We start from the raw sequence: 25,229 nt of genomic DNA on the forward strand, positions 1-25,229 counted from the left end.
CTGACCTTGTAGGTATACCGTTTGGGGATGACAAGTATCTACGACCCATTCTCAGATAACTTGGTGCTGTACGGAGGACGTTGTGGACGAGCAAAACAGAGTGAAGTTTTCTTCTCTCCGCCATACACCCACGACAACTGTTCCAGACAGGGTGATATATGACAATACCTGAGCATATTTAATACAAAATGGACGCATGTATTATAAGCCTGCTGAAGTTTAGCGTTAAGTGTGGTGTTTAGGTTATTGTATATTCTGTCACCATAATCAAAGATGGGTAGAATTAAGCTTTGAACAAGTAACTTTCTCGTATTTAGTGGATAGAGTGCAAATAAAAGAATACTCATTGGCAAATTTTCATTGTGTGTTCCATCCAGTTTAAGAACTTATCAAAAATGAGACTAAGGTTCTTTGCATACAGTTTTGTTTATTTGTACTGGTGTTGTGTAGAATAGGATTGGAGAAATTTTAACACTTTTCAATTTGGTATGATTATTTTTGGATCCTATTATGATTGCTTGCAATTTGAATGAATTGTCTTTAAGAGAATTATTTTTAGTCCAGTCTTTTATGTTTTCCAGGTCATCGTTTAGTATGTTAATGTCTAGTTGGATGTCTTTCAGGTTTGTATGTATATATAGTTGAATGTCATCCACGTAGAAATGGTATTTACACATTTTTATATGTTCTGGTAGGTCATTTAAGTACAGTGAAAACAGCAGTGGCGCTAGAAAACTACCCTGAACTACGCCAAATTCAGTTTGTTGCCAATGTGATACTTTCATACCTGCTGACGCACTGCTGCCGCCCAATTAAACAGGAGTGCAGCCATGTCAGTGCACTTGAAGAAAATGTTTGTGCTTGTAGCTTAGCTAATAATATTTCCCTGTCCACACAGTCAAATGGTCTAAAAGTACATGGATAGTCATATGTCAGTTGTCCATTTCTACTTGAATGTTATTTGTAACTTTTAGTAGTGCTGTGGTTAGGTTTAAATCCTGACTGGTATTTGTCAAGTAAATTGTGTGTGTTATCTGGTTGTGAACGACCTTTTCTAATATTTTACTAAGACAAAAATTATACAAATTGATCGAAAGTCTTCGGGTATTGTTGGATTGTTGGTTTTTTTTTATTGGTCGTATTATGGCACTTATCCACATAACGGGAAAGATTCCTGTCATGAGTGAGGTATTTATTATAGGCCCTATGCGTAATTGTTGGGAGAACAATTTCAGAGAGTCTTTTATTAATGTCAAATTTATTCCGTCACATCCAGTAGCCTCTAACTTTATTTCATGGATTGCTTCTCTGACGTCATTAAGAGTTACATATGAAAAATAAAATTATTCTCCATCATGTTTTCTTTTCGCATGTAGTCTGTCAATTTCCCTTTTAGTTCATTCATCTGTATGTGCATTTTGTGAGCAGAAATATTTATTTAATTCGTCTAATGGCAAGTCAGTGTTGTTTTCATCGGTTTTATTTTTTGTCAAACCAATGTTCCGAAGAATTTTCCAAACATCGGCAGAATTGTTACTTTTTAAGATGTCATGTGTATGGCGTATCTTAGCATTCCTGATGGTCTGAGTTATGTTATGCAATTTTTTGTACTTTTCAAAATTGTCTGCTGTTGGATTTTTATTATAATATTTGTAAGCTGCATTTCTTTCCACCATTTTTGCCCATATGTCTTGCAACAGCCAAGGTGATGGTTTTCGTTTCACTCGTGCTGTCCATATGGGGACATGTTTGTCATACATGTGCTAAAAGTAGTTCTATAAACAAGGTTATTTTGTCGTCAATGTCATGTACGAGCTCTACGTTGTTCCACACTGTTTTGAGTGCATCCTCAATGAACGCCTATTCGTTTAGGCTTTTGAAATCTCGATAAGAAATTAATTTAGGCTCATACTTGAGGCATTTCAGAGAGTATGTTGCGTAAATAAAGTCAAGTTGGGAAAGTCTGAGAGCTGGCTGATGTCCATGAGTCTACATTCTATTGTTTGTAATGATTAAATCCAGTAGTGTATGGGAAGTAGCTGTGTGGTGTGTAGGATTTAGGGGAAGGATCGTCATGTTGAGTGAGGTAAGCATGCTTTTCAGTCGTCTAGATTTAGCAAATGATATAGATGTTGATTCCCATAGGGAATCTGAAATATTTGTCCTGAATGAGCAAATTTATAATACCAATATAAATGGTCCGTTATTGGACGTTATAAATTTTCCAGCTAGCTCATTCTTGGTTGCCAGCGTTTCGCCCTCGTGTGCTAGGGTGGGCTCATCAGTTGGTACCTAGCACACCTACCAATACGCTGGCTAGTGCATACCGTGGAGGCCACTGCGTAGGCTAACTGGAGCCACCGGCAGTGCCAATGCACTAAGAGACTTTGTCTCATCACTAAAAATTGATGCCTGCTTGGCCATCAGATGATATAGATGTTGATTCCCATTCAAGACAAATATTTCAGATTCCCTATGGGAATCAACATCTATATCATCTGATGGCCAAGCAGGCATCAATTTTTAGTGATGAGACAAAGTCTCTTAGTGCATTGGCACTGCCGGTGGCTCCAGTTAGCCTACGCAGTGGCCTCCACGGTATGCACTAGCCAGCGTATTGGTAGGTGTGCTAGGTACCAACTGATGAGCCCACCCTAGCACACGAGGGCGAAACGCTGGCAACCAAGAATGAGCTAGCTGGAAAATTTATAATGTCCAATAACGGACCATTTATATTGGTATTATAAATTTGCTCATTCAGGACAAATATTTCAGATTCCCTATGGGAATCAACATCTATATCATCTGATGGCCAAGCAGGCATCAATTTTTAGTGATGAGACAAAGTCTCTTAGTGCATTGGCACTGCCGGTGGCTCCAGTTAGCCTACGCAGTGGCCTCCACGGTATGCACTAGCCAGCGTATTGGTAGGTGTGCTAGGTACCAACTGATGAGCCCACCCTAGCACACGAGGGCGAAACGCTGGCAACCAAGAATGAGCTAGCTGGAAAATTTATAATGTCCAATAACGGACCATTTATATTGGTATTATAAATTTGCTCATTCAGGACAAATATTTCAGATTCCCTATGGGAATCAACATCTACATCATCTGATGGCCAAGCAGGCATCAATTTTTAGTGATGAGACAAAGTCTCTTAGTGCATTGGCACTGCCGGTGGCTCCAGTTAGCCTACGCAGTGGCCTCCACGGTATGCACTAGCCAGCGTATTGGTAGGTGTGCTAGGTATCAACTGATGAGCCCACCCTAGCACACGAGGGCGAAACGCTGGCAACCAAGAATGAGCTAGCTGGAAAATTTATAATGTCCAATAACGGACCATTTATATTGGTATTATAAATTTGCTCATTCAGGACAAATATTTCAGATTCCCTATGGGAATCAACATCTATATCATCTGATGGCCAAGCAGGCATCAATTTTTAGTGATGAGACAAAGTCTCTTAGTGCATTGGCACTGCCGGTGGCTCCAGTTAGCCTACGCAGTGGCCTCCACGGTATGCACTAGCCAGCGTATTGGTAGGTGTGCTAGGTACCAACTGATGAGCCCACCCTAGCACACGAGGGCGAAACGCTGGCAACCAAGAATGAGCTAGCTGGAAAATTTATAATGTCCAATAACGGACCATTTATATTGGTATTATAGATTTAGCAAAGTCACATTTTATCATGTTAGTATTAGAGCCACCTATTAAAATCACATGCTCATACATGGTAATAGTGCCCGCAGTGCTTCCTCCAGGTCTTCAACATATTTCATCTTTGGTGCAAGATACACAACACCCAGTAAACACTTAACACTGCGAATTTGTAATTCAATAGATAGAAACTCCGGCCCATTGTGAAATTCGCTTGGTGTTTTGCGGATTTCTCTGAAATCCTTGCACAGATATATCCCCACCCCTCCCCCACCTTTTCCTACTCTGTCATTTCTTATCAGCATGTAGCCCTCCATACATACTAGTGAAGATGGGATACTTGGTTTCAAACACGACTCTGATATTAATATGGCATGGAAGCTCTAGTTAGAGAATATTTTTGAGAATTCAGTGAAATGGGAAAGAAGGCTCTGTGTGTTCACGTGGCCCACCTGCAGAGAGCCTAGAGGTACAGGAGGAATGTCACTGGGGCAGCCAGCAGTGGTTTGGGAAGGGGTGGTTGTAGTTTGACCGGTCAGCATTTGGGGAGGTGGGATTTGCAGGCTGTAATTAAGAGACATTTGTTTCCTTTAACCTACGATAAGCCAACTTGACAGTTTCTAAATACTAACTGAACTAGTTCCCTGGAATTTAGTTAAGCCTAATCTATGTTATCAATAAAATTGAACAAATATTTACAAATTCTAGATGTTTTCCTAATGAATTACAGTTTTTACCTAGTTTTAGCTTAGGCTCATGATTAACTAATGCTGTTTAGTTCTTGGCGATTTGTGACTCTAATTTTCCTGTCACCTCGTTTCACTATCACTGTCCTGTCCTTCGACCACGTATTTTTCACGCCATACTTCGAAATTGCCTCCTGGAGAAGCTGTAGTCTCAGGAGAGTGAGATCTTCTTGAATCGTTTTGTTTGTGCCCTTCAGTTTTTTTTTTTTATTTGTGAACATTGCGTTCCTCTTCCGATAGGACACAAACTTCACTATTATTGGTCTCAAACGACCGCCTTCTCTTTTCCATGCCCTGTGTGACCTATCAATGTCTTCTAGACTGAGATCGACCCCAATTTCCTTTGCGATATTTAAAATTAGATTGTCAGTGTTCTCATATGCAAACTCGTCTATACCGAACACTCGCAAGCATTGGCGTCTCGTGTACTACTCCAGATCATCGGTCTTCTCCTGTAACTGGGACTCTAGTCTCTTTATGACTTTGTCCCTATCTTCGAGAGCACTCCACAAGTCTTCAATTACCTATGTATTGAAGTCTATAGACTCCTGCAATTGTTCTACTACTACCTTTGTCACTTACTCCTGTATTAAGTTGGCAAGCATGTTCAAGATGTCCTTGCTGCACAGCCCATCCTGGACTGCGTGCTTCACCAAGCTCTCCATCAGCACTTGCTTCACTTTGCACGGCATGATGTTTTTGTCTGCTGGTAGATGTTAACCACATGTATCATGTCACTAACTTCTCTGTATACGCACGACAATGCTAAGAAAAAGTATCAGTGTCACAAATCGTTTACACTGCAAAAGTACACCTTCAAACTTAATGTTAATCAGGAGGCTTGCTTTGTGCGACTATGTACTGTCCGCCATGAACTCGACTCCCCTCACTTTCCTTTCCACAGTGGTCATGTGGAGTGAGGACATTATGGCGATTTATTCATTGGATGGAACCATTAAGCCTCAAGAAGACTCCTCGGAGTTATTCAACAGGAGTAGGCTATGTGCCAAGCAAATTTTCACCTCTCCCTACCTCATTATCATTATCATCCTACATCCAGATGCCTACGGGGATGATGAGTGGGTTCAGTGCTTCTTTGAAGTTTCTTCACCAAGCAAGCCAAACATGTCCTTGGACACCCCGGCATTAAAAGCCGTACACCAAGCCACATCCACAGCTTTTCAGCTAGTAAACTTGTAATATGGGCTCCCATCATGTATAGTCACTCAAGAAAAGACAAGTATGTTCGTGGGATTCCTTCTACCAGTGACAATTATAGCAGATTGTTAGTGCATGACTGTAGGGGTCTGTAAGATTGTGCATTCTTTCAGAGAGATTTCACAGGAATTACATGAGCCCAGGTCCACTATTAGAGATGCTATTGTGAAGAGGAAATATCAGGGAAACACTGAACCCAATCATCACTCTACCGAGCTCGATAGCCGCAGTCGTTTAAGTGCGGCCGGTATCCAGTATTCGGGAGATAGTAGGTTCGAATCCCACTGTCGGCAGCCCTGAAAATGGTTTTCCGTGGTTTCCCATTTTCACACCAGGCAAATGCTGGGGCTGTACCTTAATTAAGGCCACGGCCGCTTCCTTCCCACTCCTAGCCCTTCCCTGTCCCATCGTCGCTATAAGACCTATCTGTGTCGGTGCGACGTAAAGCAACTAGCAAAAAAAAAAAATCATCACTCTGGCAGACCTGAGAAATTAACTGACAAGGACCGCCGAACTCTAAAGTGTACCGTACAAACAAATCATCAGATATCCTTGTCAACTATTGCATAGGATTCTGTTTCTGGTCAGGAACAAAGGTTCAGTGACAGAAGGATCCATCAAGAGGCAACAGAACTCAGTTTTCAAGGTCATCCTGCTGCCTGGAAGCCACTGATCACAAGAACAAATGCCTGATTTCGCTCGGAGTGGTTCAAACAATCCTCTCATGGGTCTGTGGAGCAGTGGAAGAAGGTTTTATGGATGTATAGAGTCATGGTATATGCTGTTGGCACTCAGATGAGGATGTGTGGACCTGGTGAACAGTATCTGCGTGTGTTATGGTGACAGTGAAATTTAGTGCAGGTGGTGTGATGGTCTGGGACTGGTTTTCCTGGTTTGGACTCGGACCATGGGTTCTGGTCAATGGTACAATGAACACAGGTGATTATGAAAATATTTTAGACAATAGTTGTGGCAACAGTTTGGAATCGGACCTTTTTTGTATCAGCACGATAATGCTTCTGTCTGCAAAGCAAGGACTATTGCATCGTGATTCAAAGAAAATAGAAAATCGGGTGGATTGCAGGGCTGGGCTGCTCAAAACCCCGACGTGAATCCCGTCAAACATTTTGGGATGAAACAGAGCGTCGGTTGCATGCCAGATCAATTTGCCCAAAAATCCGGCAACTACTATTTGCCATGCTTCAGGAAGAATGAAAACAAATTCCACCTACAGTGTATTAGAACTTAGTGGAAAGCCTTCCATGAAGATTAAAGGCTGTAATAGTAACAAAAGTAGTCCTACACGCTATTAGTTACACGGCTGGCGTCTTTGAAACGAATGGGAAGAGGTATCCAGAGACTTTTAACCACATGCTGGTAATGTATGTCCATCTAGGAAACAGATGGAAAGCAGAGACAAACCATGTAAGAATATGTGGATAAAGTACACACAAAAGAATGATATAGGTCCAAAAGTTTCAGCTGCAACCTTCAGCAGTGGAGGATGGAATAATAATGGTAATGGTCATTGATGACTAACAGACATTGTTATGAGTTAAAGGAAATATGGAGACAGACAGACAAGAGAATATAAAAATGGAGCTGTTATCTAATGTTAAGACTGGGTGTTTTCCTAGACCAGAGCACCAGTTGATGTTAAACTTCATAATAGAAAAATGGAGCTGTTATCTAATGTTAAGACTGGGTGTTTTCCTATACCAGAGCACCAGTTGATGTTAAACTTCATAATCTCTAAGGGCGAGAGGGTGGAATGTTGGGTGGAATGTGGTTTAAACCATTCAAGAGTGATTTCCTGCATGACAGTAGCCTGCTTCATCAATAACATGTTGAGTAACAGACTGTTTAGGCTTGTCAGGGGCAGTATAATTAACAAGCAGAAGAAATTGAACAATGGTCTCTTTTGTAATTTTGCTTTTTACATCGTACTGACACAGATAGGTCTTATGATGATGATGGGATAGGGAAGGGCTAGGAGTGGGAAGGAAGTGGCTGTGGCCTTAATTAAGGTACAGCCCCAGCATTTGCCTGGTGTGAAAATGAGAAACCACAGAAAACAATCTTCAGAGCTGCCAAAAGTGGGATTCAAAACTTCACAGCTGCCGACAGTGGGATTATAACCCACTATCTCCTGGAGGCAAGCCCACAGGTGCGCACCCATGGCCAACTCGCCTGTGGAACAATGGTCTTCCACAAGGCTTTGCACTTGCACCACTTCTATATGCTGATGACTGGACAACAGCCAAAAAGAGAACAAGCTTTGTTACCACTGAGGAAATGCTCATAGGAGATCCAATTGTTCGCGGGAACTATGTTGATAAATGACAACTCCAACCCGGTACAAATTAAACTGAAATTTGCTCTTTCCGTTTGAACAAGAGAGTGGCTAACAGAGATCTCACAGTGTTTTGTGACAATGCCCTTCTGCAGGATAATAGATACCCTAAGTAAGTGGGTGTCGCCTTGGACAGAAGTCTGTCTTTTAAACAGCATCTTTCTTCTCCTCTCTTCTTCTCTTTTTTTTTTTTTTTTTTTTTTAAATTTGCTTTACGCTGAACCAACACAGATAGATTTTATGGCGATGATGGTATTGAAAAGGGCTAGGAGTGGGAAGGAAGCACCCCTGGCCTTAATTAAAGTGCAGCCCCAGTATTTGCCTGGTGTGGAAATGGGAAACCACGGAAAACCATCTTCAAGACTGCCGACGGTGGGGTTGGAACCCACTACCTCCCAAATGCCAGCTCAAAGTTGCGCACCCCTAACCGCTTGGTCAAATACCATCTGATGTAGACTGCAGCATGACATACGTCACATACGTTATAATATCCTTCAGAAACTGTGCAGACCAACATGGTGCTCCACCAAATCTTCGCTGTTTAGCTATTGGCCTTGTTCTTCCTGCAGCTGAATAATATGCTCCTGTGTGTAAAAGCTGCCCTCAAACACAAAAGATCGATGTTGAATTATCAACATATTCCAACTGATCTCAGGAACCATTAAGTCCACCACTACTCAATGGCTTTTGCTTTTAAGTCATATCTGATCACCACAGCTCTGCAGGTACGGTGCTCTGGTTAATGAGTACTAAAAGATACATCTAAATCAAGCCCTTCCTATTCCTGGTGATGTATTTGATGCACGACTCAATAGCCTACATTCGAGACATCCTCCACTGCAGACAGCTGAAAGGCTAGTTTCTGAGAGCTTCGACGTAGGCCAACAATGGCCTGCCGACTGGAAACTGTATGCTCCTCTAGAGTTTCATGAAATGCCATCAATCACGGAAGTGGTTGCTGGATTCGAACTACCCCGTATGATACGGACAGACTAAATTGTATTAGGTCCAACTTTGTTGTATGTGCAAACACTTTGTTTCAAGTGTAACAAGTTACCCTTTCTCACTGCGACTGTGGTGCCAACAGTCAGTGAAGCACATCACCCAAAATTGTGCCACTAGAGACTACAGAGGTGACAATTAGAATTTTATCAATTATCCCCATTGATGTTTAATTGTGTGCTGGAAAACATTATGCGTGAATGGAGTAAGGTATGTCCTCCGACTGTTAAGATTGGAAGAGATATTCGACTAAATTGTCTTGCATTTGCTGATGATCTGGCGCTATTAGCAAATAGTATAGAAGAGCAAAATTTCAAGGTAGAGGAGCTAGGAAGATTAGCAGCAAAGGTTGGGTTGAAAATATATTTTGAGAAAACAAAAATGATGCCATCCTTTAAAGCTGACACTCCACATATTATATTAAATCATAATCAGGAAATTAAAGTTGTAAATAAATTTAAGTATCTTGGTAAAATTGTCACTTTAATGCTAATGAAAAAGCATCCATAGATAATAGAACTCTAAAATTGAGAAGAGCACGCAACAAATTACATCGCTGAGTTACAAAAAAAAAAGTATCATTCAATTAATGCTAAATTTTGCCATTATAACTCTGTCATCAAACCAGAAGCAATGTATTCAGAAAGTGGATAGAAGAATTCTCCAGACAATTATTAATAAAAAACATCATGTTGATAGCCAGTGGAGACTTTTACCCAGTTTAGTAATTTACAAGGAAAGTGAATCAATTATTGACATGATGAGAAAATGGAGGATTGCATTTTTTGGACACATATACCGTTTGCAAAATTTGAGACTCCTAAAACAGCTTTCTGATTTCTTTTGGATGAACTGAAAATTACTACAGAGGAAATTGAAAACAGAGAAGAGAAGAAGATTCTAAACAACAAATATACAAAACTAACACTTAAAACATCAAAACGTAAGCAGTATGTTATATCAGCATAATCTAGAATGAAGAAGTTTTGGGAAGTGGGAAGAGAAGAAATTATCAAGAGTTAAAAAATGAACTTATTTTTTGAAGATTGTATTGTATAGGGTTGAGTTTGGTGCTAAAATGTGGGCATAAACAGTGTAACTAACTAACTAACTAACTAACTAACTAACTAACTAACTAACTAACTAACTAACTTGCATACTCATAGTATATGGTGAATTGAAATCGGCAGATTTCTGTGAGGCGATGTCGTCAATGAATGATGGCATTTGGTTCACATGTGAAGTGGTAGCTTTTCTCATTTTCAATTGAAATTACAGTACTGCTAAGTTACTAAGGCATTCCCTGGTCAGTGATGCTCATGGGTACGTTTTGGTAAGTTTCATCTTTGAGAATTTTGTCTGCCATGTCATTAGTCAGAGGAAGAAGTATCACAAATTTTATTATATCTATCATCTCCTTGAAACATCCTTCCTTGTTGTTCATTTCTGAGAAAATTTGAAGTGTATTATTACAACTCTTATGGATAAGTTTGACAAGAGAGCACTGGCTACTTATGAGTAATAGTTTCCCCATCTCGATTAAATAATTTAACCCATGAACGCATATGTGCCGGTTCTCTTTACTTTCAATGTATGAAGTTGTTTTCCAGTAAAAGAATGAAAATTGCGCACTTATTTGGTATAGGGAAGTGTTGTGCTTTGTTACGAGTCGGTTAATTAATAGTCACCGCTTGATTGTTGATGAGGTGTATGTTTGAAGTTCGCCATGTGTTCCAGCTATCACAATGGCATACCGTAAAAGGTAAGATTCGCCATATAATTTTATGATTTAGAAATAATTAACTTCTTTTAGGAAATCCAGGAAGTAAATTCATTGGAGTTTGAATGTAGCACGATTCGTTTTACAATTAATAACTCGTGGGCGAGTGACATCCACATATTCCCGGTGTTGCATATACACAACGCTAGGCGGATCTGTTGTCAAGTCACATCCTCATGTACCAATTTGTTATTGATAAGAAAGTCATCATGGTAGAACGTCCTGTACTATTAAGAATTTATAATACATGTATGGGAGGAACAGATCTCATGGACGAGAGCGTCAACAGATTCTGCATGGCAGTTAGGAGCAAAAAATGGTGGTGGGCAATTTTTTTCCTGGATTTTAGACGTCAGCCTGCAAAATGCTTGGTACCTCAGCAACATGTCACGGCCTAAAATGACGCAGCTTCAGTTCAAGCGGGAAGTGGCGCAATACTATGTCAAATCCTACGGCACGGAGCCCAGGGGAGCGGGGCGCCATTCGCTCTCGCGCACGGGGGAAGGTCGCGAACATGAAGTTGTATGGTACGACGGGCGAGACCACTTTGTGATGTATATCCCAGATAATAAAAGAAGACGGTGTGCATACGAGAAATGCTCTACCATAGTCCGTACAGGGCGTGTAAAGTGTGACGTTGGGCTCTGCATAAGTTGCTTCATTCCGTTCCACATAAAGGGACATACAGATCACTGAGTCTTCAGAGAAACCCACAGCAAATGATCACACCAGTAAACTGAAGAATTCTGAATACCCTGTCAGTTTTCAATATTATTTTCCAATAAATATATTTATTTTGATTACCATATGTATATATATTAGGTACTGTAAATAATGTCTTACTATATATAAACTATTTTATTTTATCTCTTAGTAAATAATCAACTCAGCAATAACTTGTATCTTCTTCTCCATGCTCACTGTCCTCTTATTTTCATTATTTTCTCGAAGAAAACAACATGTGTTGGTACCTTGCAGACTACTATTAAAGCGCCTAGCGTTGCATATATGCAACATCCTTTATTTCCGAAACTAAACACGTTTGCTTCAAAATAATGGATATTCCTTGAATAATACCCTATCCTAAGAATGTTTATTAAGAAAAATTGAACATTTCAAAAAATAAAAAATTTGGGCGTTCATTAACTAAGTTGCAGAGAATTTTCAAATTCATAAATAAAGCTAAGGAAGGATCAGTAACTATGTATGAGTAGTTTCCTCATCTCGATTACATGATTTAGCTAAGTTGCAGAGGATTTTCAAATTCATAAATAAAGCTGAGGAAGGATCAGGAGCAGAAATGCTGTGAAGAATATCTATATTTTGGGAAAAATTTACATCTGTTTCCTGTAGAATACTGTTTGTTATTGGTGGGCCCAAGACCAGCTGCTGAAATATCCACTTCATCTGCTCTAATTATCTGAGTTCTATTTTCTAGAAATTTAGCCACTCGTTCTATCACCCTTTTGTCTTATTCCACTAGCTCTCATTTTCATCAGTAGTCTCCCATGATCTACTCAATCAAAAGTGTTGGACAGGTCAACAGCAGTGCAGTCTATGCTGATTGGCTGGTTTTGGTAGGTGGTATGAAATGGGGGCATTGCCTTGTCGCTGAATGGCTGCGATGGTCGTGGGTGTCTCTCGTGAGGTCACGCGGCGGCAGCCGTGCGTCCTGTTCCGGGTGGGTGTTTGAGACGTCATGTTTCTTGCGCCTTGCAACAGTTGTACAGTCATGTTCTTGGAACTGGATGGGTGCTTGACATCAAGTTTTGTGCGTCACATATCAGCGGTGGCCATCTTACACCAACCAGCTACCTCTCCCCTTACATTATCATGATGTTTGGTGTTGGCAGTAGAGAAAATAAAGTATTTGCCTCATGGATTCTAATCCACAGACCTCAAGCCAAACCAGTCGCAGCAAAAAAAAAAAAAAAAAAAAAAAAGTATAGAAGATGTAGGATGATGGTCAATAGTAGAAGAATATCATAGGTGTATTAACATCGAGTGATGAAAAAGGGAAGTTCAAGAGGCGTTCAATGGTCATCTAACAGCTGTTCAACAGGCGTGAACCCAAACGTAAGAAGGGTGTTACCTAGTCTATTAAAAAAAGGGTGATCTCATTGAGCAAAGCCCTTGTTCCATCACCAGCATTTATTAAATAGCTCAACGTCAAAAATTATATCCGAGTGAGTGGCCGCACTTGTTCAGGAAATGTATTGTACCAGGAAGGCCTAGGTCCTGGCACATATAAATTGAAAACTTTATTTCCAGCATACAGTTCCATTCCGATACGTGAGCAGCTGTGTGAAAGAATGTTCTAGTACCTACCACACTTCACGAGCAAGTCAAGCAAGGTCAAGTGACGTCACCGCCGCTTACAGCTTACTTCCCCTACAGATATTTCTAGACTTATTTTTCATTAACTTTTTTAACGCCTGGACCAATCAAAATGAGACCAATGCTAAATTATAACTAACATTATGGAAGTAATGCCCTGCAAATTTCAAGTCAATCCATCCAGTAGTTTTCGAAATATAATGATTTAAAGTTTGGGAAGAATGAACACCCCTTCGTTACCTGATTCATAGCGCCTCCCACCTGGCATGTATATATATATGCCACTGGGCCAAGGCCAGGGGGAGAGCAGTCTGACCCGTGTGGCGAGTACAGTCTGTCAGTGCAGTCTCGTCAGTGAAGAAAATATGCTCCGTCGCGATTCGCGAGGACGTGGTTATGGCCATGATCGAACGCCGTTGAACTAGTACCGTAAGTGAAGTTCCAACACGCCGCGATGTTGGTAAAATCTAGACGTTTCCGTAATATAACATTTGTGAAATTATTAACTGAATAAGACCATAATTCGGAATGAGAATTCAAGTATCTGATATTTTACAGACTGGTACACTTCAGTAATTTCGTGTAATTGTGAACTATGACGATTATCGTGTGTGGCAAAACGGAAATCATAATTTACGACAATTTTAATCATTCTAGAACACATTCTTTTAAGACAGTATAACAGTGAACTGTGTGTAATCTTATTTTCTTAACATTTGTTCCATAACAAGCCAAGACTTTGCTATTTTTCCCAATGAACTTTCTCGATCTTTCAATCAACACTATAATAAACTCAGAGAACATTAAGAACGTTTTATAGTTATATTAAATAATTCAGACTAGTGTTATATAAACGTGACCATAAAATCACCTTAATCTGCCCAACAACAATTGTTCAGAGACTGTGATAAAAAACTATTGCAAATTACATTTTCAAGTGTTTGAACTGTGCTTATTACTTCGCAATTATAATTTCATACGTAATCAGTGACGATTATGAACTGTGTTTTGTGCCACAAGGACTGTAAATATTAATTTAATATCATAACATTAGAGTTAGAACAGAACTGTGTATTACGAGAGTGAGTGGTAATAATGTCTGTGATTACTGAATTAAATAGTGCCAATTGAACTTTCCGTGTGCTAACATCACCTCCAAGAGTGACGGAAACCTTGGCGAAATACTACATCCTGCCACATCAAACATCATTCCTTCATCTATGGTACCCATCGAGGGACGTCAACGTAGTCTCTTCACGGAACATCGCCGAGTTCGAGTCTTCTTCCGCACTCCGCGGAATGTTCCAGACGCCGAGTCTCCAACTTAAACATTCGTAAGCAGATATTTCTATTCTGAGTGAGTAATTGCAAACTGACTGACTTTTACCAAACAGTTAATCCAATACAGTGATATTATCAGTGCTTTGTGTGAATAGTTTTCCATAATTTTCTCGTCATATCAAAGAAGTTCACATTCTGTGATAAATTTATTTCAAAGTTAATAAGTAATTCAAATTCACGTTACCTAGATAAACTTTAGGGTTTTCAAGTGTTTTGTTATCATTTCTTACAATCCAAACTGAGAGACACCCAACAAGAGTTTAAATATTTTACTCAACTTTTTCATGATAAATGTGTGTGTTCATTTTTGTGTGATTTAAAACTTAGAAAGACTCTAGGTGCAAAATTGATATCTTATGTTTTCATGAGATTTGGAAAGACTGTAGGATATTAATGTCCCATGAAGGAGTGATATTTATTTTCAAACTGACTTCAAGAAGGTCACGATATAAATCTTTGATTTTGACAAATATTGATGATAGATTTGAGTTCTACATTAAGATTGCAGGGTGATATATCTTTGAATACTATTAATAAATTTTATAGAAAAATTTAAGACCCATATAGAAACATATACAACCAAGGCTATGAAATTACTAGGCATTCTCTATCGCTTCACAGAAATTTCTGACCCCATTGCTCTTCGTCACTTCTTCCTCACGATAATTCAACCTCTCTTAAACTACTCCTCTCCAATTTGGATAACAGCCGCCCCCTCCAATACTAAGCAGTTAGAGAGAGCAGTGTCCTTTGCTGCAATTGTAAGGAACAGAAACCCCAAGCTCAGAAATCTGTCTACGCAGCAGGTATTAATGGCAATTAATGTGTCACCGCTGCACATCAGGCGACAGGTAGCTGACCTGAGTTTCCTCCACGGGATCTTAAATGGACACTACCGCTCAGAACATCTTGTCTCACTCTTCTCTCTCCGCGTTCCTTCCTGCTCCACCAGAACCAAAGACCTTCTCCACATTCCCCACACTCAGCACTCAATACTTCAACGATCTTTCCTAATCCGCCTCCCAACACTCTTTAACAATACTAATAGGAGACAAGAGCTTGATATAGCATCAAATAAAAGTGTATTCGAGAGGTATGTAAATAGTATCTTAAAGATAAGTTGATGTGAAGGGATTATACCGCCATCTTGACCCATGACGACTTGGCTATGAACATGGACATTCTCATGGTTTTCGATTTGGACAGTTATTAGTAGGATATGTACCTGATCTTGTTATATTTTGTTATGTCTGTTATATTTTATTATGAAAGTTTACGTTTGTTAAATAGTCTGTTGACAGTGCAAGTGAAATTTGCTCAGTGTAGCTGTATCTTGTGCTTCGTGAATAAATAAATAAATAAATAAATAAATAAATAAATAAATAAATAAATAAATAAATAAATAAATGTTTTACAACATAATTGCCTTCATTCACCATTTCAAGTCTGAACGACACTATTGAGATTTAGACATTCAGTGTTTAAAAGAATTAAGAATTTTCTTGTAATTAATCTAATTGAAAGTGTACAGAACTGTCAATTTTCTTGTTCACAGCCAAGCTGTTATTTTATATACTGTGTAATAACTGATCTATAATTACAATATAATTTTTTGTTAGTTTTAAAACCGTAATTAAGTACAAATAACTTATAAACATTAAAGTCAGGATCCTGAACTAACCTTGAGACATTATTATGGCTGATGATGCCTGGCAGATGGGCGAAACATGTACCAAACATAGAATTTATAACAAGGATGAAGTCCTAATTATAAATGTATTTAATGTATTGAACAGGTGAACTTACAAATAAATACTTGTATTTTTACACTTGCATACCACTTACTCGAGCAGCTCGTCTCCTTTCTCCCAAGTATTCTCAGCCCAAACTTTGCAACATTTTTGTAACGCTACTCTTTTGTCGGAAATCACACAGAACAAATCGAGCTGCTTTTCTTTGGACTTTTTCCAGTTCTTGAATCAAGTAATCCTGGTGAGGGTCCCATACACTGGAACCATACTCTAGTTGGGTCTTACCAGAGACTTATATGCCTTCTCCTTTACATACTTAATACAACCCCTAAATACCCTGATAACCCTATACACTTTATTTACAATCGTAATTACGTGATTACCCCAATGAAGATCTTTCCTTATATTAACACCTAGGTACTTACAATGATCCCCAAAAAGAACTTTCACCCCCAACAACGCAGTAATTAAAACTGAGAGGACTTTTCCTATTTGTGAAACTCACAACCTGAATTTAACCCCGTTTATCATTATTGTAGAGAGGAGAATGAGAAGAAAGGAAAGGGAGTTGCAAGAGGAACAGTATGCCTTTAGAAGTGGAAGATCTACAGTGGACCCAATCTTCAGCATGAGGCAATTAACCCACCAGCTTACCTAACTGTCGAATCGATGGGATAATGCAGCGTCCTGCTTTATCGATGGTAAAGTGAAGGTAGTACATTAAAAATTCAACAGATGGCATTACAATCATTCTTTATATCTGAAGGAAGTCTCTTCCGCTGTATCTGAGTCATGTTTAGGGGATTAACCGCATAAATTGAAGATAGCATTGAGCTGATGTCATGGGTGTTCAGTGAGTAAAGATGAGCACGCACGAGGCCATTACCAAGCGAGAAGTCGTGGATATTTTACTGAATAGTGATTGTGAGGAAGATTATAATATATCGGAAAGTTCTGCCTGTGAATCTAGTGATGTGGATACGTTATCTGTGCTTAGTGAAGTTAGTGGTAGTAATAAGAGTCAAGAAGCAGATGTAAATATTACGAACGTAAATGTTCCGACGCATCGTAAGAATTACTAGGTGAGTTTATAGTGCATAGTTTCTTTCACTGTAATGTAGCACATTCAATTGAAATTATTATTTTTGAGTATTTCTATGAAAGTTTGACAACGTTTGAGCCAGTAGTTGCAGTGATATTATCATTTAAGTGCAGTCTTGCATGGACCTTATAAACACCAGCATTTAAATGGTAATTTAAAGATCCGGAACTGATGTTTATACGGTAAGCGGATGGGTTAATGGAAAAGAGTTAGGAATATGGAAAGGATGTGGTCATGACTTTCATAAATCTTACAAAGGCATACGATAGTGTTCCCAGAGAGAAGATGTGGGAAACAATGGTAAAAAAGAGTCTTGGTACACAACCTCTAGAAATGATGCAAGCAATGTACAAAAATTGTGTCAGATGCATACAGACTCCATTTGGAAGAACATAATGGTTTAGAAATGAAACTAAGACAGGGGAGTGTGTTTTCGACTTTTTTGTTCCTAATGGTTATGCACAAAACTGTACAGGAGACAAAGGAAGCATATGGGAATAAGGAGATGAAGTTATTAATATTTGCAGACAATACTGTGGTTTGGGGAACAAAAGCAAAGAAGTACAAGAACAGCTTGAAGCACGGAACAAGAAAGTTAAAAGAATGGTATGAAGACCATGGTGATATCAAGTGGAGAAAGACAAGGGAAAGGCATTGTGAAAATTGGTTGTCAAATTGTTGACTGTTTCGAACAACTAGGGAGTGACTTAATGCAGAATACATGGCTGGATATGAAGATTAGCTAGAGGGTGTAACCGGGCAATGCATTCTACCAGTGTAAGAAACCTTGTCTGGAATAAGGAAATAACAAGGAAGTGTACAGAGATAATGTACAACATGTGTTATGTAGCCACATTGACCTATGCGGCTGAGACCTGGGCAGTGACAACCAGAGAGGAGAGTAGAATTCAAGCCAGTGAAATGAAACCTGAGAAGTATGATAGGAAAAGACAAGGAAAGACAGACTGAGAAACGAAGATGTGAGAAAGGAGCTCAGAATGGAAAGCTTAAATGAGAGAATTAATAGGAGTAAACTAAAATGGTTTGGACATGTACAGAGGATGGAGGAGGAAAGAATACCAAAACAGATGATGGAGATGAAGTTTGAGAAAAAGAGAGCGAGAGGGAGACCTAGAACAAGGTTGATCGATTCAATAAGGAGGAGTGCAAGAAGAAACCTGGACTGAGACAAAATGATTGACGGAGAATGGTGGAAAGAGAGAGAAAGGTGGAAAAGTGCCATAACTACCCCAACCTGACAGGATCTGGATGATGCAGGTACAGTGACAGCTGTATCTACAGTTTCAAAAGATGAGAGGAGAGTATTAAAAAGTGTGAACAGCACAAGAACAAATACCAAAAAAAAAAAAAACTTTTCCACTGGGGCTTATAAAAGAAAAGCAGCAGACAACAACTATGAAAACATTTGAAGGATAAAAGTATCAATGTATTATTGCAGATCACAATCTTTCTATAATATTAATTGAAGCCTTATATTTCACCCAAGGTCCTTCAGGGCTGTTGCGCCATGGGGTATGGTTTTTGGCTTATATTTTACACCAGTGGATAATTAAACATTATTTTGTGTTCACACCCTTTGGTTATAAATTATCTGGGGTTTACACTTGCCATTCTGAACCTATAAAAACTTTGACCTACTGAAGTCAAAACTCCAAGGTGCGAGTTTCAACATCCATGTTACCTTTACGTGCTTAAAAATGTGGATGCCAGTCCACTTACTGAAGGATTTTAATTTTATCTTCATTAGTAAGCAATTTCACTACTTTATCCATATTCATAACTAGACTATCACAAGACAAACAGGTGCCTCTGTGCATCAGTGGTAAAGTGTCGGCCTCCGGATCCCAAGATAGCGGGTTAAAAACTGGCAGATGTAGTCGGATTTTTGAAGGGCGGAAAGTCCATTCGACACTCCATGCCATACAATACCAATATAAATGGTCTGTTATTGGATGTCGGCGTGTAAAAGATGTGTGGTAACACATTTGGTGTTTACCCGACAACATTCATTAAATCTCAGCCATAGATGCGAAGAGAGTTTCGGTTTACTCGGTCTACAGTCTAGCAGGCCTACAGTAAAACAGAACATTGAAATTGATGACCAGACAGCCAGATGACGTCAAACTGAAATGTGTGCACACGGTAGCTGAGGCCATACGATGATGATGATGATGATGATTATTATTATTATTATTATTATTATTATTATTATTATTATTATTATTATTACAAGACAAATATGCACCACACTAGTCAACTTCACATGATTATGTTCCTAATCTGTAGGTAGGCTGTCACGCAACAAATAGTCACTACCCTTCACTGTAACAAACAACACAGAATAAATTTCTAACAGAGCAAGTTGACCGTGAGGTTAGGGTCACATAGCTGTGAGCTTGAATTCAGGAAATTATGGGTTCGAATCCCACCGTCGGCAACCCTGAAGGTGGTTTTCCATGAGATTTCCCATTTTTACATCAAGCAAATGCTGGGGCTGTATCTTAATTAAGGTCATGGCTACTACCTTCCTAATCCAGGCCATTTCTCATCCTTCTGTCACTGAAAACATTTGATGTGTTATTGCAACATTAGACCACTAGCAAAAAGAATTTTGAACTTTTGAATGGAATGTGAAATACCAGGACAAACAGGCTCACTGGATTATTCAGCAAATCACTGCTACCCAGCGAGCAAAACTGAACATTCCTGAGACTAGTGGCTTACTCCCAAAAGTGCAACTTACCATGTGAAGTTCAGGAATTCAGAGCCTTTTCCCATTATTGCGCAACTTTCCCCGATCTGCCTCCTGTGTTGACGGCTCTTAACTGTCTTGCAAATCACGTTTGTTTCACAATGGATGACAAATAACATTTTCAGAGCTAAGAAAATTGTGAGGGTAATAAGCGGTAACATTGAAAATTCGTGACATGATAAGCGAAGTATTTTTACGTAGAATTGGGACTTCGAATTTAATGAGGAATGCACTATCGAGGTTTCACTGCTTATGAAAATAGCAAAAAAACTGTTCAAACCCTTATCAACATACCTAGCCACCATCCGAAGGTAAAGCTCAGTGAGAGCTGACTTGAGATGAGGAGTTATTGTCTGCCACAGCTTGGTCACATCAACCTTCCCACTCACAACAGGCTCACAGTGTTTCATGAAGTTCCTGTTAACCTAAACAAAAGCATATTATTAGGGAGGAATATTACTCACAATGTGCCAAACATCCTGAAAGATGACACACTCACCATATGGCGAAGTTCATTCAAGTCACGACATGAGCGATAAAACACACTAAGGAACAAATTCAGATAGTTCTGATACAGGGCATCTTGAGATGGCCAATCATGATTTTTTGATAGGATTTTCAAAACATCATCTGTAACAGAAATATACAGTGAGAACTTTTAATGCAACAAGACCATTCAATCGACATGTTATTTTACATAGTGGTCAACAACACAACTGTTCCCAGAATATCTATATACTGTAAATACCATTATAATTTTGCCTCTGTATATTTCAAATATTTGCTTTATACTTCATTCTCTGAATTTACACAGCATCTTTGCCAATTGAGACCTTTTCTTAGGTTGTTATTTATCACTAAAAATAAGGTCTTGCAAGCTGCATTTATTTCAATTCCATACTTTATTTCATCAAAATCATTAACATACATTTATTACCTAACACACAAAAATACATTATAAAACGAGGAAAGCAACACTTCCACTCCCCTCTCCAATGAACAGAGTTAATGCCCAAAATATTTACCACACCCACTTCCCCTCACCTATGCACTGACCAAAGTTATTGCCTATAGAACATTATTTTACATTTTGCATTAGCACTTAATGAATCCCACAGGAGGCTACTCTGACTTAAATGTCGGAATGTAGGTAAGGATATTCTTATCTGCAGTAAATTCTCTGAATTTATGCAGTGTCTTTGCCAGTCGAGACACTGTAACAGGTTATTATCTATCAATAAAAATAAATAAAAATATGTCTTACGTAATCCTCTTTAATTCAATTCCTTACTTTTATTTAATCAAGATCATCAACTTATATTACTCTCTAATACACAAAAATACAATATAAGGTAAAGAAGCAGCACCCCATCCCTTCTCCAATGTACCAAGTCAACGAACACACATTCCCATCGCCCTACCTACTTCCCCTCCCCTCTCCTAGAAACAGAGTGATTACCTTTAAAATTTCTCCTCACCTCCCTACTTAGCTACAAACACCAAAACCGGTGCTAAAGAACTGATGTCATTCCGAACACAGTTGTTGAAAGTAACAGATGACAGTACCTAAAATAAGTACAGAAAAATTTCTATAATTCACTAAAGTGACAGCAGAGGACTAATACATTCATTGTTTCTTCTTACTTGATTATAACATCACCAATTTATAGTCACTGACTACTTTATGCAACATAAACAATACTGTACACGTGTGTGCATGATTTAAAGTGATTTGATAGAATATGAGGATGTTCTTCTAGAAAAAGTCCATACATGTCATTCATTGTTTAATAATGTGTACTTTTTGCAGGTATGTTACAGTGTTATATATTTTGATTTGAACTAATGTGTTTGAGAGACTGAAAATCTTTTACGTTACATAAATTTGCTTTAAGTCGCGATTGTGGGTTTAATTAAGATATAGCCCCCAGCATTTCCCTAGTGTGAAACTGGGAAGCAAAAAAAAAAAAAAAAAAAAAAAACTTCAACGCCGCCAACAGAGGAGTTTGAAGTTTGAACCCACTATTACCTGAATGCATGTTGACAGCTACATGAACCGTAAATATTAAATATACCAATATACCGAGCTGGAGAGCTGGATAGCTGCAGTCGCTTAAGTGTGGCCAGTATCCAGTGTTCGGGAGATAGTGGGTTCGAACCCCACTGTCGGCAGCCCTGAAGATGGTCTTCCATGGTTTCCCATTTTCACACCAGGCAAATGCTGGGGGTCTACCTTAATTAAGGCCACGGCCGCTTTCTTCCCATTCCTAGCCCTTTCCTGTCCCATCGTCGCCATAATACCTATATGTGTCGGTGTGACGTAAATCACCTTCCAAAATATATATATATATATTAAATAATTAATGAACTGTAAGCAAAAAGAAAATGCCTATTTTCTCTTAGTTAAGTCTGTAATATGATTAAGGATTTTTGTTTTGCTAACAAAGAATAAACAAACAATTCTAAATGACTGGGCATTGTTCATCTGATGCTCAGGAAGTAATGCAAATTCTGAAGATAAATCTACTAGTTGAATACAGAAATCAAAACCTACCTTTGCTGTACTGTGGGAAATGAACGAGAATTGGATCACAGAAACCAGTCTTCAAATAAAACTTTTCAAATATAATACTGCTCATGAAAATTACACAAAGGTTTTCTTTTGTTAATTCTTGTAGACGCAGAAGAGCAGGTAGGAGGTTGGTGTCCATCTGAAGAAGTCGTTCACTGTTTTCAAGGACCTAGAACACAAATAGCATTTTTTACACTACACAGAAAGTAATTTACCTCTATCTTGTTCTTCCAAATTTTTATTTAGGTTTGCACCTGACATGGATCTAGATTAGCTTTTAGACCAGATGCCCTTCCTATGTGGATGGATGTATTCACTATTGCGTATTATTGAGGAGGTTGGTAGTGTGGTGTAATGTGTGTAAATGGAGAAGAGTATAGCAAGATCCAGTCCCCAAGGCAGAGGAATTAACCATACACAATTCAAAACGACCTGAATGGGAATCAAAACTGGGGCCTTCTGCACCAAAGGCCAGTACGTTGTTCAATCAGCCAAGGAGTCAGGCACTACAAGGAAAGTAATGAAAGACACATTTTTCTTCTCTTTTCCCTTCTTCTGTTTGTAGTCACACTTCCATGCATAGATTCTCGGGCAATACTGGAATAAGAAATGGCTAGGACTACGAAGGTAGAAGCCCTGGCATATGTTTTGTGTGAGTATGAGACATCAAGAGAAGCTACCTGATAGTGGAATTGTTAATCCAAGGTACTTTTGTGATTCTGTGGCTCTTCTGTAGGTGCTAAAGTGCAGTTTTTAGTAATGATTTGAAATAAAAATAATACTGTACCGGTACTCCATAAAATTTAAGTTTATAAAAATTCGTCGTGGTTCATGGTGTGGGTTACTGTAGTCACGTCCTAGTTCGTGAACCATAGGCAACGGCTGAGTGGCCTAGAAAGTGGTCCTGAGAGTCGGGATACCAGTTGCTATGGAATGGGAGTGGGCACCTCGGACATATTCTGAGTCATGGCCCTCCTTGTGCTCAGGCGGCTAGGACTATAACATCCATCAGTGGTCCGTAACCCGTTAGAGGAGAGATCCTCACTTGGACTATGTGTAAGTAGAGTAGCATCCTGCTTCATGAATTTACCAAGCTCAGAACTTTTTAAGCAAGCCTTGGACCTATGGGAGTAACCGAGTCCCACTCCCATTTGACAGGCGAGGGACTCCTTGGAAACAACTTGGTGAACAAAATGGAATTCGATGGGGAGCTATCAATATTAATGGGGCTTATGGAAGAAAGAAAGTAGAACTGGCTGAGTCAGCAAAGAGAATGCATCGGGATGTGCTAGGAGTAAGTGATATTCAGGTAAGGGGAGATAACGAGGAAGAGATAGGAGATTATAAAGTGTACTCGACAGGTGTTAGAAAGGGAAAGGCAGAGTATGGGGTACGGCTGTTTATCAGGAATACCATTCCACGCAACATAGTTTCTCTTAGACACGTAAATGAGCGAATGATGTGGGTAGACTTGGCAATTGGAGGAATTAAGACAGGAATTGTCTCAGTGTATTCACCATGTGAGGGTGCAGATGAGGATGAAGTTGACAAGTTTTATGAAGCATTGAGTGACATCATGGTCAGGGTCAACAGCAAGGATAGAATAGTGTTAATGCGAAATTTCAATGCGAGAGTTGGAAATAGAACTGAAGGATACAAAAGGGCGATTGGTAAATGTGGGGAAAATATGGAAGCTAATGGAAATGGGAAGCGTTTGTTGGACTTCTGTGCTAGTATGGGTTTAGCAGTTACGAATACATTCTTCAAGCATAAGGCTAGCATAAGGATAGAGAAAGTGAAATCTGTCTCCAAACGAATAAGGGTAGAAAGTCTCCAGGACGAGGAAATTAGACGGAAGTACATGGATATGATTAGTGAGAAGTTTTGAACAGTAGACAGTAAGCAGGTTCAGGATATAGAAAGAGAATGGGTGGCATACAGGAATGCTGTAGTAGAAACAGCAAGGGAATGCCTAGGAACAACTGTTTGTAAAGATGGGAAATGGCGAACATCTTGGTGGAATGATGAAGCGAGCGCAGCTTGTAAATGTAAAAAGAAATGGCTCCAAACAAGGGCTGAGGCAGACAGGGATTTGTACGTAGATGAAAGAAACAGCGCAAAACAAATAGTTGTTGAATCCAAAAAGAATTATTGGGAAGAGTTTGGTAATAACCTGGAAAGGCTAGGTCAAGCAGCAGGGAAACCTTTCTGGACAGTAATAAAGAATCTTAGGAAGGGAGGAAAAAAGGAAATGAACAGTGTTTTGAGTAATTCAGGCGAACTCATAATTGATCCTAGGGAATCACTAGAAAGGAGGAGGGAATATTTTGAACAGCTTCTCAACGTAAAAGGAAATCTTTCTGGTGGTGTTGCGAACAGCCCAGCTCATGGGGAGGAGGAAAATGATGTTGGTGAAACTACTCTTGAAGAAGTGGAAAGGATGGTAAATAAACTCCATTGTCATAAAGCAGCAGGAATACCTGAAATTAGACCTGAAATGGTGAAGTGTAGTGGGAAGGCAGGGATGAAATGGCTTCATAGAGTAGTGAGATTAGCATGGAGTATCGGTAAGGTACCTTCGGAATGGACAAAAG

General features: G+C 39.2%; 1 protein-coding gene across 1 annotated transcript in view; it reads right to left on the reverse strand.

Moving 5' to 3' along the window:
• Orc5 (origin recognition complex subunit 5) overlaps positions 1 to 25,229 on the reverse strand; it is a 196,398-nt gene that overhangs the window by 29,229 nt on the left and 141,940 nt on the right. Inside the window, exons 5-7 of the mRNA XM_067148673.2 lie at positions 22,618 to 22,804; positions 20,563 to 20,693; positions 20,358 to 20,488 (exon numbers count right to left, since the gene is read on the reverse strand). Of these exons, the coding sequence (XP_067004774.2) occupies positions 20,358 to 20,488; positions 20,563 to 20,693; positions 22,618 to 22,804 (449 nt within the window). The remainder of the gene's footprint in view (positions 1 to 20,357; positions 20,489 to 20,562; positions 20,694 to 22,617; positions 22,805 to 25,229) is intronic.

The sequence above is a fragment of the Anabrus simplex genome, chromosome 5 (assembly GCF_040414725.1).
Source record: "Anabrus simplex isolate iqAnaSimp1 chromosome 5, ASM4041472v1, whole genome shotgun sequence".
Taxonomy (NCBI): domain Eukaryota; kingdom Metazoa; phylum Arthropoda; class Insecta; order Orthoptera; family Tettigoniidae; genus Anabrus; species Anabrus simplex.